General features: G+C 45.0%; 1 protein-coding gene across 6 annotated transcripts in view; it reads right to left on the minus strand.

Moving 5' to 3' along the window:
- Positions 1–11,145, minus strand: part of Drp2 (dystrophin related protein 2) — a 73,340-nt gene that overhangs the window by 25,190 nt on the left and 37,005 nt on the right. For all 6 annotated transcript variants that reach the window (XM_017801997.2, XM_008848334.1, XM_008848332.2 and 3 more), the window contains 6 exons: positions 10,311–10,422; positions 7,588–7,724; positions 7,281–7,346; positions 6,973–7,038; positions 6,025–6,168; positions 3,381–3,618 (listed from right to left, as the gene is read on the minus strand). In XM_017801997.2, the coding sequence (XP_017657486.1) occupies positions 3,381–3,618; positions 6,025–6,168; positions 6,973–7,038; positions 7,281–7,346; positions 7,588–7,724; positions 10,311–10,422 (763 nt within the window). The remainder of the gene's footprint in view (positions 1–3,380; positions 3,619–6,024; positions 6,169–6,972; positions 7,039–7,280; positions 7,347–7,587; positions 7,725–10,310; positions 10,423–11,145) is intronic.

Genomic DNA, 11,145 nt, shown 5'->3' on the forward strand with positions numbered 1-11,145 from the left:
TCAAACATTGCCCGTCCTTATAAGGATGGCAATGCATCCAAAAGTCTCTTGCTGTCATTTCAGCTATAATTAAGCTATTTAGAACCCAATTTTCTCTGGAATTTCAGAGTTGCACACCTGATCCTTAGTTTGTAACATAACCACATATATTAGAAAACTCAGCAGCACTCAAGAGGCAGAGGCAGGCAAATCTCTGTGGGTTCAAGGCCATTCTGGTCTACATAGTGAGTTCCAGGCCAGCTGGGGCTACAGGGAGACCCTGTCTCAAAACAGACCAAAACAAAAACAAAATGAAACAAAAAAAACCCTCAGGGCTAGAGAGATAGCTCAGCAGTTGAGAGCAATAACTGCTCTTGCAGAGGACCTGAGTTGGATTCCCAGCATCCACACGGTGGCTAACAATGTCCACAACTCCAGGTCCAGGGGATCCGATGCCTTCTTCTGAAGTCCACGGACATTGCATGACACATATGCACTTACATGCATGCAGGCAATGCATTCATACACATAAAATAAAAATAATAAAATATTTGAAAAAGAAAACTAGGAATTCATTAAGAACTGTTTCTTGAAATAGAGAAGGCAATGAAATTACACAACGTAGAAAAGCAGAATGCAGGGCTCGGGAGATGGTTCAGTAAGGTTAAGAGCACTGGCTGCTCTTGTAGAGGGTTCAAGTGCCAGCACCCACATGCCTATAACCCCAGTTCCAGGGGATTGGACACCCTCTTCTGACCTCTGTGGGCACTGCATGACACAGGTGCACTTACGCACATGCAGGCAATACACTCATACACATAAAATTAAATAATAATAATAATAATAATTTTTAGAAAAGAAAGCAGACTGCCTAGACAGGTGTGGTGGCACACACCTTTAATCCAAGCCCTCAGGAGATAGAGGTAGGCAGATCTCTATGAGATCGAGGCCAGTCTAGTCTACATAGCAAGTTCCAGGCCAGCTGGGGCTACAGGGAGATGCTGAATCAAAAACAACAATAAAACAAAAAGCAGATTGGGGGACTGACTGGGGGAAGGAAGGGAATCATCTGGGTGGGGGCAAGGGTAACTGGGGAGGGAAATGGATGGGAGCAAAGTATAATGGCACATATGTATGAAAATTCCACGATGAAACACACTGCTTTGCATGCTAACTTAAAATTGACTTTTTTTTTTTTTTTAAAAGACTATCCCTTGGAGGATTCAGAGAACAGGTATGTGGGGTAGTGAGCGGGTGCCATTGCATGTTACATGTGATGACAATGTAGTTAACATTTATGATGACTGTATTATTTCCGGACATTGTGCTGAATTTTATAAATGCATTATCTTAATTTAAATGACTACAATTCTATGAAATTGGTGGTATAATTTTTTAATTTTTTATTTATTATTATTGTGTATGTATGTATGTGATATGTGTGGGCATGTGCATGTTACACAATGCATGTGGAAGCCAGAAGACAACTTTGTATAGTCAGTTCTCTCCTTCCACCTTTATGTGGGTCCCAGGGATCAAACTCAGTGTATCAGGCTTGCATGACAAGCACTTTCCCGGCTGAGTCTTCTTGCCAGCCCTTCAAAAACAAGATTTATTTTTATTTTTATTTATGTGTATGTGTCATATGAATGTATGTCACATGTGTGTGGGTACTCACAGAGGTCAGAAGAAGGCATTGGATCCCCTAGAGCTGAGTTACTGGAGGTTGTAAACTGCCCAACATAGGTGCTAGGAACTGAACTCTGGTCCTCTGGAAGAGCAACAAGTGCTCTGAACCACTGACCAAACTCTCCAGCCCCATTGTTTTGCTTTAAATGTTTTACTTAGTTGGTATTATAATGATCTCTGTTTTATAGATAAAGAGAACTGGGGCTGGGTAAGGTTAAGTAACTTTCCAAACACCATACAGTCACTAACTGGCAGAGCTGTATTCAAACCCAGGGCTGTCTGACTACAGAGCTGCATGAGCTCCCAGAGACAAAAAGGTCAAGAAGTGACAGAAGAGCCCTTTATTGAAAAAATGTTTCTCTTGCCAAACATGTCCAAACGTGAAAATGCCACACACAAAAAAAAACGTTTTGGACTTTGTGTGTGTGTGTGTGTGTGCGCACGCGCGTGCACCAGTGTGTGTCTGTGTGCATGTTTATGTACGTGCAGGTGTACATGTGTGCTGGATAGCTTTAGTGTCAACTTGACACACCTGGGTTGAGGGAGCCTCAATTGGGGAATTTCCTCTATTGGACTGGCCTGTGGCCATGTCTGAAGGGCATCTTCTTGATGAGTGATGTGGGAGGGCCCAGCCCACTGTGGGTGGTGCCACCCCTGGGCAGGTGGGCCTGTGTTGCATAAGAAAGCAGGCTGAACAGGAGCCAAGGGAGCAAACCTGTAAGCAGCGTTCCTCCATGGCCTGTGCTCCAGCTCCTGCCTCCAGGTTCCTGCCCTGAGTTCCTACCTTGGGCTCCCTGATGAACTGCATGCGACCTGGGAGATGTAAGACTGCCACCAAGCCTGGAAATCCTCTGTCTCCAGCTCCCCAGCATTGGGATTACAAATGTGTGCCATCGCACCCAGTTTCTTTTACATGGGTTCTGGACATTGAACTCAAGTCCTCATGCCTGCTGCAGGACAAGCTCTTTACCAACTGAGCTGATGCTTCTAGAAATTTGTTCTTATAATACCAGATTCCAATGGGTTGTGAAAAAACAAGTTCTTAGAATTCTTCCTTCTGCCTCCAGACCCTGCGTAGCTTGAGAATGACACCCAAAGGTTGTATGGAAGTGAACTGGAAGAGAACTGGTTAAGGATTGTGCTGATAGCTTTAGTGTCAACTTGACACACCTGGGTTGAGGGAGCCTCGATTGGGGAATTGCCTCCATTGAACCAGCCTGGTCACGTTTGTGGGGGAATTTTCTTGATTGTGAGTGATGTGGGAGGGTCCAGGTGGTGTCACCCCTGGGCAGGTAGACCTATGTTGTATAAGAAAGCAGGTTGAGCATGGGCCAGGGGAGCAAGCCAGTAAGCAGTGTTCCTCCATGGCCTGTGCTCCAGCTCCTGCCTCCAGGTTCCTGCCCTGAGTTCCTACCTTGGACTCCCTGATGAACTGTGTCCCAGGAGATGTAAGACAAATAAAGCCTTTCCTCCCCAAGTTGGTATTTGTCAGTGTTTTGTCACAGCAATGGAGGATCAAGCTAGAACAAGGATGTACTCATACCGCCCTCTTGCTTCTTCGTCCCCTCACCCCAATTGTAGTTCAGCTCTCTTCAAGAAGTCACCTGACAGCCACAGCTAAGGGGCTCCTTTCTACGCTTTGCTGCAGGCCTGGCACTGCTAGCCTTCCTCCTGAACCCAGGGCTGCTCTGGGTCTTTATCTCCAGCCTCACCTGCAGGAGCAGTTCCCTCAGTCGCTGCAGCTGAGACTCTAATTGCTTGTTGTGGTCTTCAAGGATCTGCATACGTGTCTCCAGGCGGCTCTTGTGCTGCCGGAGGATCCTGGCTTCAGCCAGAAGCTCTTCATTGCGGTGGTCTGGTGCTGCCTCAGTGGAGCCCTCAGCCAGAGTGGGCACCTCAGCTGCTTCCTCATGCTGCCATTTCAGGCGCCTCAGCTCTCCCTGGAGAATCCTGCCAAGGACACGGAGGCCAAGACCTAGGGCTTCAACAGGGCCAGCTGGCTATCCAGATCCCATATGGCCCCTCATTTCCAGCTGTAAGTGGTCCCTGTGCTCTGCTAGCCCAACCCCAGCGCGCTCTGCTGGAATGGCCACACCCACTTCCTCTCCAGCACATTTGACATTTACTCTGCCATCCTGAGTCCTCAGAGCAGTGAGCTGACATTTCATGTAAGGAATGTCTCAGGACTTTGATGCTTCGGGGATTAAATCTGACCTTCAAATCAAGTAAGAACATGGTCTGCAAATAAAAGAGGTATTAGTGCCAATGGCTCACATAGTCTACTTACAGATTTTTAGATTCTGAGAGAGACATAACATAAATTACCTATCATGCCTCTTCTCTTCACAGCCCACTTTGAATGTTCATGCTGGGTCATCAATGAAACATTCCAAGGAGAGAGGCTACTTTTAAGGACATCACTCTTTGTTGTTTTGGCAAACAGAATCTCTCTCTGCCCAGCACTGCTCAGGGCCTGCTCCCTGCTGCTTTAATGCAGGGTTTCTCAAACTTCCTAGTGAGAAACTAGGTAGGTCGGGTCCCCGCCACCCCCCCCCCCGCGCTTATTTCACTCTATTGTAGAATGATATGTTGTTCTAGCATGCACGAGTCATCCACAGTTCCCCACATTGCCCTCCCCAACAAGTTCAAAGGTAATAAGTGGTGAATGATTGATGGGAAGAATCCTAGAAGTGTGGTGAATTTATATGTGGTGGTAGGTGATTTGTGTGTAAGTAGTGAGGTTAGGTTGTTTAGGTCTATGGCGATTGTAAATCCTAAAATAGAAATTGTAATGGCTATTAGTTTTAGTGATAGTGGTATTGTTATTGTAGGAATATTAGTTGGTGGGAGATTTGAGGTAATTATAAATCCTGCTAGGATACTCCCCAGGGCTAGGCGGTTAATAGGGTTAATAAGTTGAGGGTTATTTTCGTTTATTGTGATTGTTGGGGTGAAGTGTGGTTTAGATATTACAACGAAGAAGATGATTCGTGTGCTGTATACAGCAGTTATTGAGGTGGCGATTAGTGTGACTAGTGATTAGTAAGGCTCAGGTGTTGGTATTAGACGTGTTTAAGGTTTCGATAATCAAATCTTTTGAGTAGAAACCTGTTAAGAATGGTATTCCTGTGAGTGCGAGGCTTCCGATGGTTAAGCAGGATGAAGTGAATAGTAAGGATTTAAAAAGTCCTCCTATTTTTTGGATGTCTTGTTCATTATTTAGGTTATGAATGATTGACCCAGAGCACATGAATAGTATGGCTTTGAAGAAGGCGTGGGTGCAGATGTGAAGAAATGCTAGGTGTGGTTGATTAATCCCCAGGGTAACAAATATTAAGCCTAGTTGGCTTGAGGTGGAGAATGCTACAATTTTTTTGATATCGTTTTGTGTAAGAGCACATATTGCGGTAAATAGTGTGGTTATTGCGCCTAGGCATAGTGTTAAAGACTCAAACTGGTCTCTAGGCTAGTCAATGTGATGGGTCCACTCATTATGTGATTGGATATCTTGATATGGTCAAATTGCTTGAAAAGTTTCTAAGTTTATTTTCTATTCATGTATTTATCTCTCCCGGACCAGTGACACACACTCTGCAAACTGGTCCTTATCTCCACTCCACAATTTGAGGAGCACTGTCCTAAAGACTTGCTACTACAAGTGTGGTATGTGGACCAATGGCATGGATGCCCTGGGAGCTGATTAGAAACAATGATACCGCCTCTCCACTCCTGGGAGTCAGGATTTGTATTTTTGAAACTCCCCAGGTGACTCCTATACTATCTAGTGCTCGCAAAGCACTGCTTTAAGAGGCTCACCCTTTCCTCAAAGAACCTCTGACCTTCCTCAGGCACTGCTAACCACTCATTTTGTGGAGATTAAGGCCATCCCTGGCCCTTTCTCTCTTTGGTGCTGAAATGCTGTATGTAATGTCATAATCCTCTGGATTACTTCACTAGGTGGTAAGTACCCGTTTCTAGTTCCAGCACAGGAAGCTCTTTGAGACATGCTATACTTTCTTCTGCATTCTGTTGGTCTCTCCCTACCTGCATCTTGTAGGTACTTAGAAAAGTTATGGTTATATTAGGACTCAATAATTATTATAAGAGCTAGCGTCAGTTAACCCTTACTATAAGCCAGGCACTAGACAACACATTATGTACTTGATTTCATTTGGTCTTCACAAGTGACCCTGGGAAGTTGGTATCATTATCACTATCCCCATTTTACAGATGAGGAAATGGAAGATCACAGGATCTAAGTAACTTGCTCAAGGTTGCACACCTAATACATGAAGTACCAGGATTTAAACTCTTGCCTCTAAAACCCACACAAATGTATTCACTGGCCAAACCTACCGGTTCTCATCTTCTAAATGGGCCAGGATCTTCTCTAGCTCCCCTTTGCTTTCTGTGGCCATGCTGCACGGAGTCTGCTGTCCAAAGGGTGGCTCTCGGTCTGTGATGGGGCTGGAGTGCCGCAACAGATACTGGTCTTCATCTCTGCATGTGTGTAGGAAGAGGAAAGGACGTGACCAGGCATTAAACAGAAAAATAGCTCAGGGAGTGAGTTCTCAGATCCTAGCTCCAGCCCCAAGAGATACATGCCAATCAGTTTTAAGTCACACAAAGAAGGAGTCAGGCTTTGGAGTCATAGAAGGCTACAAAGAGGTAATGTCTGAGAGTACTGAGAGAATCTTTCCAGGATGCTGAAGTTTCTAGCTCCCTAGGACATAATGAGGAAATCACTTTTGTTTCTCCGCTGTTTCCCCAGCTACCTCTCTTCCTGTTCTCACCTCCCAGAGGGATCTGAGTCCCAGTCAGGGCCAGACTGATCAATGTAGCCAGCCGTTCCTAGGCCTTCTGAGCAGGCAAGAGACCTCCCTTAGAGATGCAAGGTTCCCTCTCTGTGCTATAGCATCAGGGCTTCCTTAGGCCACACTTTAGTTAAGTGTCTGTTTTCACCCAGGGTTGGTGTGCCATTAGATCTGGAGCCAAAGACAACGGCTCCTTTCTGTAACTTTAGTTAGGGGCATTTCCTTTTTTCCTTGAAGTTGGGCACAGAAGGATGGGATCTTGTGATAGGAAGGGGCCTGGGCAGATGGCAAGGAGGTAGTACATCAATCACTCCCCAGCTCAGTCGACAGAGGGAGAGCTGCTTCTTTTACTAAATGCTCTACCCAAGAAGCAGTCTTCCTTCCTTAGGAATCAAGGACCCATTCCCTTCAAGATATAACCTTTCCAAATAGTGGCAGGAGGATCCCAAGGAGAACTATTTTTAGAAAATCAGCAGCTGTGAAAACTCACATGCTGTCATCCGGAGACAGGCTGTCATTAAAGAAGGAACAATTTTGACTTTCCATTTCAGCAAGCCTAGAAAGAAAAAGCAGGAATAAGGAAGAAAACAGGATGTGGGGCCTACTTTCATTGCGAGCACACTAATCCCACAATAGGATCACTGGCTTGGGGAGCTACCCCAACCACCCCTAAGGGTTGTGTCTTGCTGGGTGCTGCACAACCTCACTGTGTACCTCCCCTGGCCTCAATTCAATTCTCCTGACTGAAAGTCCCTTTCCCCTTGGACTTCCTACAGTCTCCCCAAAAGTTGCTGGTACCTGCTGGCAAAATGCTCAATCCGAGAGTGTGTGTCAGCGTGTGGCAACATCGGGGACGAAGCTGGCCTGAAATAAAGCAGCAAAGAGTCAGAGGATCAAAGGCAACTGCTCAGCCTGCCCCTAGCCCTTCACTGTGGAGATCGTAGTAATATACAGAGAGTGGTCTGTAATCTGTTTCTCAGGCCAGAGTCTAGGTCAGACTCATGCGAATGGTCCTGACACTGGTGGTCTTCACCTGGCAATACCCCCTAGCTCATTTGGGACCCAGCCCCTTCCCAGAAGGCCCTGCTCCAACACTAGTACTCACGTCTCACTGCAGTCAGCCTCCAGCACTGATTGCACAGGCAGATAACCTCGCTGAGGGTGTTTGCTGAAATACTGCTTTGAGCGGAATTTATTCTTTAAAGTTGTAGCAAAGTCCCTCATGTTTTCACTGGATGTGGTCTGGGGGAGACAGGACAGAGGAAGTCACCCTAGTTGCTTGCAGATGCTCTGGGGTGTTGTGGCTCTTCCACTAGAGCAGAGTGTGACTAGTATCTTACTCTTGTCAGTGCCTATCACACCCTGCCAGTAAAAAAAGGTCTTAAAGGATACACCCCAAACTCTGAACACTGGTTGCCTCTGGGAATTGGACTGGAGGAAGACTTTCATTTTATACTTTATAAACACCTCTATCTGCATAACTTGAATCTTTTACAATGAGCATGCATTTACTGGATTTTAAAATATCTTTCTTGAGCCAGGTGTGGTGGCACAGACCTTTAATCCCAGCACTTGGGAGGCAGAGGCAAGCAGATCTCTGTGAGTTCGAGGACAGCCTGGTCTACATAGTGAGCTACAGGCCAGCTGGGACTACTGGAAGACCCTGTCTCAAAAAACAATATCTTTCTTATAAATTGTTTTTATCATTATTTCTTGCTTGCTTTGTGTGTGTGTGTGTGTGTGTGTGTGTGTGTGTGTGTGTGACACAAATGGAGGTCAGAAGACAACTTGCAAGAGTTGGTTATCTTCTTCTACTATGTAGGTTCTGGGGATCAAACTCAAGACATCAGCTTGGCAATACGTGTCTTTACCCACTGAGTCATCCTGCCGGCCATTTTCTTTTTTTTTTCTTTCTTTTTTTTTTCTTTCTTTTTTTTTTCTTTTCTTTTTTCTAGACAGGGTCTCCCTATAGTCCCAGCTGGCCTGGAGTTCACTATGTAGACCAGGCTGGCCTTGAACTCACCGAGATCCACCTGCCTCTGCCTCCCAAGTGCTGGGATTAAAGACATATGCCACAATGCCCAGCATTTTTCTATAAATTTTAGGAATACAACAGATGAAAAGGAGGCAGAGCATTATCAGCTTACCAACAGTTTTCTGTTTGACTTTTATAATGCTTTTTATTTTTAAAAAACATTTTATTTATTATTTTTATTTTCTGTGTATGAGTGCATTGCCTGGATATAAGTGCATCCATGTCCTGCAATGCCTACGGAGGTCAGAAGAGGGCATTGGATTCCTTGGAATTAGAGTTATGGATGTTTGTTAGCCACCATATGGGTGCTGGGAGTCAAACCCAGGTCCTCTGCAAGAGCAGCCAGTGCTCTTAACCACTGAGCCATCTCTCCAGCCCCTATAATGCTTTTTAAAGTGATAATAAAGGGCATGGCTTGTGCTCCCAGTGGGTCACACATTTCTATGCCAAAATATTTGAAGATAACAACTTGGAAAAGTGGATTGTGGAGAAACAGGTTGAAAAATGGAGAGGTAGGGTTGGAAAGAAACTTAAGAGGGAGGGAGTATGGAAAGAGTTGGAGGATGAGAGGGAGAGGTAGAAATGATATAAATACAATACTTATGTGTGAAACTGTCAAAAAAATTAAAAAGAAAATTTAAAACGTTGTAGTGTGCTTGGGATACTGGGAGAATCTTAGGAGAAAGGGAAGGACAAAGACATCGAGGGAGGAGCTGGAGAGATGGCTCAGTAAAGAGCACTGGCTGCTCTTGCAGAGGACCTAGGTTCAGTTCCCAGAACCCACACGACAGTTAACAACCCTCTGTAACTCCAGTTCCAGGAGATTTGAAGCCCTCTTCTGGGCTCTGAAAGCTTGCAGACACATGACGCACTTACATACGTACAAGCAAAACACTTATACACATAAAATAAAAACAAATCAAAAGAACTTTAAGGGGGCTGGAGAGATGGCTCAGTGGTTAAGAGCACTGGCTGTTCTTGCAGAGGACCAGGTTCAAATCCCAGCACCTCCATGGTGGCTAACAATTGTGCATAACTCTAGTTCGAGGGAATCTGATGCCCTCTTCTGACCTTCACTGGCATTTCATGACACAGGTGCACTTACACACATGCATGCAATACACTCATACACATAAAATAAAAGTAATTTAAAATGTTTTAAAAACTTTACAAAAATACATTGAAGAATGTAGCTCAGGAAGCTATGCATGGAGCTGTGCATCTGAATACAGCACAGGAGCAATCCTGTGGCTGAGTTCAGGGATGCTGATCAAGCTGGCTGGCTGTGAAGTGATGGTTGCCTGTGAAAACCAAGTAGAATTTGTGAGTCCAAGTAGAAAACCATCCCTGTTTCCCTCTGACGGACTGAGTAATTTGAGCACAAACTTTGGTATCGACTAGAAGGGGTAGAAACACTGACAAGGTAGCAGTGATAGATCCAATGCAATGATTCAGTACAGGAGCAGTCCAAGAAGCTAACCAGGAAAACTCAAGGGAGCAAGGCAAAGGGAGACACCCGGAACTGCCTTGCTGTTTGTTTCCTGGGACTTTTCTCTGTGGTAAAATAGCGAATGCCCTTTAAAGGGCTAAGAGTGCCCTGGGTCAATTGTGTCCCTGCTGAGAGAGAAGCTCCACTGTAAGAAAAGTGAGGCCTGAATCCCCCAAACCTGTGAATCACTACTGTTTGGAGAATGCTCCCCCAGGACCGCAGACTCCTGTGAGCCAGAGCTGGGCAAAGTGCAACAAAGCCTAAGAGGTGCCTACCCCTCCCACCTGGCCCAAAGTCTCCTTACTGGAGTGTAATACTCCATGATGGGGTAGTGCAGCTTGTTCCCTTTACTGGCTCTGCCTGTCAAGAAGCAAGTCTGGCAGATATCCACGTTAAACTGTTTCAGACTCCGGTACCTTGGAGAGAGAAGATAGGGTAGCAAAGAAAATCCAATGTGGCATAGTGATGTCATCCATTCCCATAATATCCAAACACCCACACAGAAGAGAGTGAGGCTCAACCTACTATATATAGCAATGCTGAGTCTTTAACAGGTGAATAGCCTTATTCTAGACCCCATAAATCTCATGAAATCACAAGTCCCAGGTTTCAGGAATCATGAGAAAGAACATGATTTTAAAGGGGGCAGGTAGGAGTAAACATCTCATTGTGATAGCTCTCTAAACAAGGATGACCTCCAAAGTCCCCTAACCTACTTTGGAGAAGTCCAACTTCCAACATAAAGGAAGTTTATTTACTCACCGTGGTTAGGTTGGCTAAAAGTTATTTTCAAAGTTTCTTAATAATAACTATTATTAAAGAATATAGAACACCCTTTCCTATCTTCTTACAAAGTCAAGCTAAACTTCCCAGTTTTAGTAGCCTCAAAGAGTGAAATGCTGAGGCTTAGATAGACCAATAACTATTCTTGGATTTAGAGCTAAATACCTATGTGATCTTGGGCAGTCACATTCTGTCTCTGGGTCTAGTTTGCTCATGCTATAAAAAGCAGAGGGTTTATAAGGAAGATTGTATGTCAGTACTGCAAAAAGCTAAAAAGTTGAGTGTTTGGGTTGGGGCTGGGACTCAGTGGTAAAGTGTGTGTGTGTGTGTGTGTGTGTGTGTGTGTGTGTGTGTGT

Source organism: Nannospalax galili, unplaced genomic scaffold (assembly GCF_000622305.1).
Source record: "Nannospalax galili isolate Female #2095 unplaced genomic scaffold, S.galili_v1.0 scaffold3, whole genome shotgun sequence".
In the NCBI taxonomy this organism is placed as follows: Eukaryota; Metazoa; Chordata; class Mammalia; order Rodentia; family Spalacidae; genus Nannospalax; species Nannospalax galili.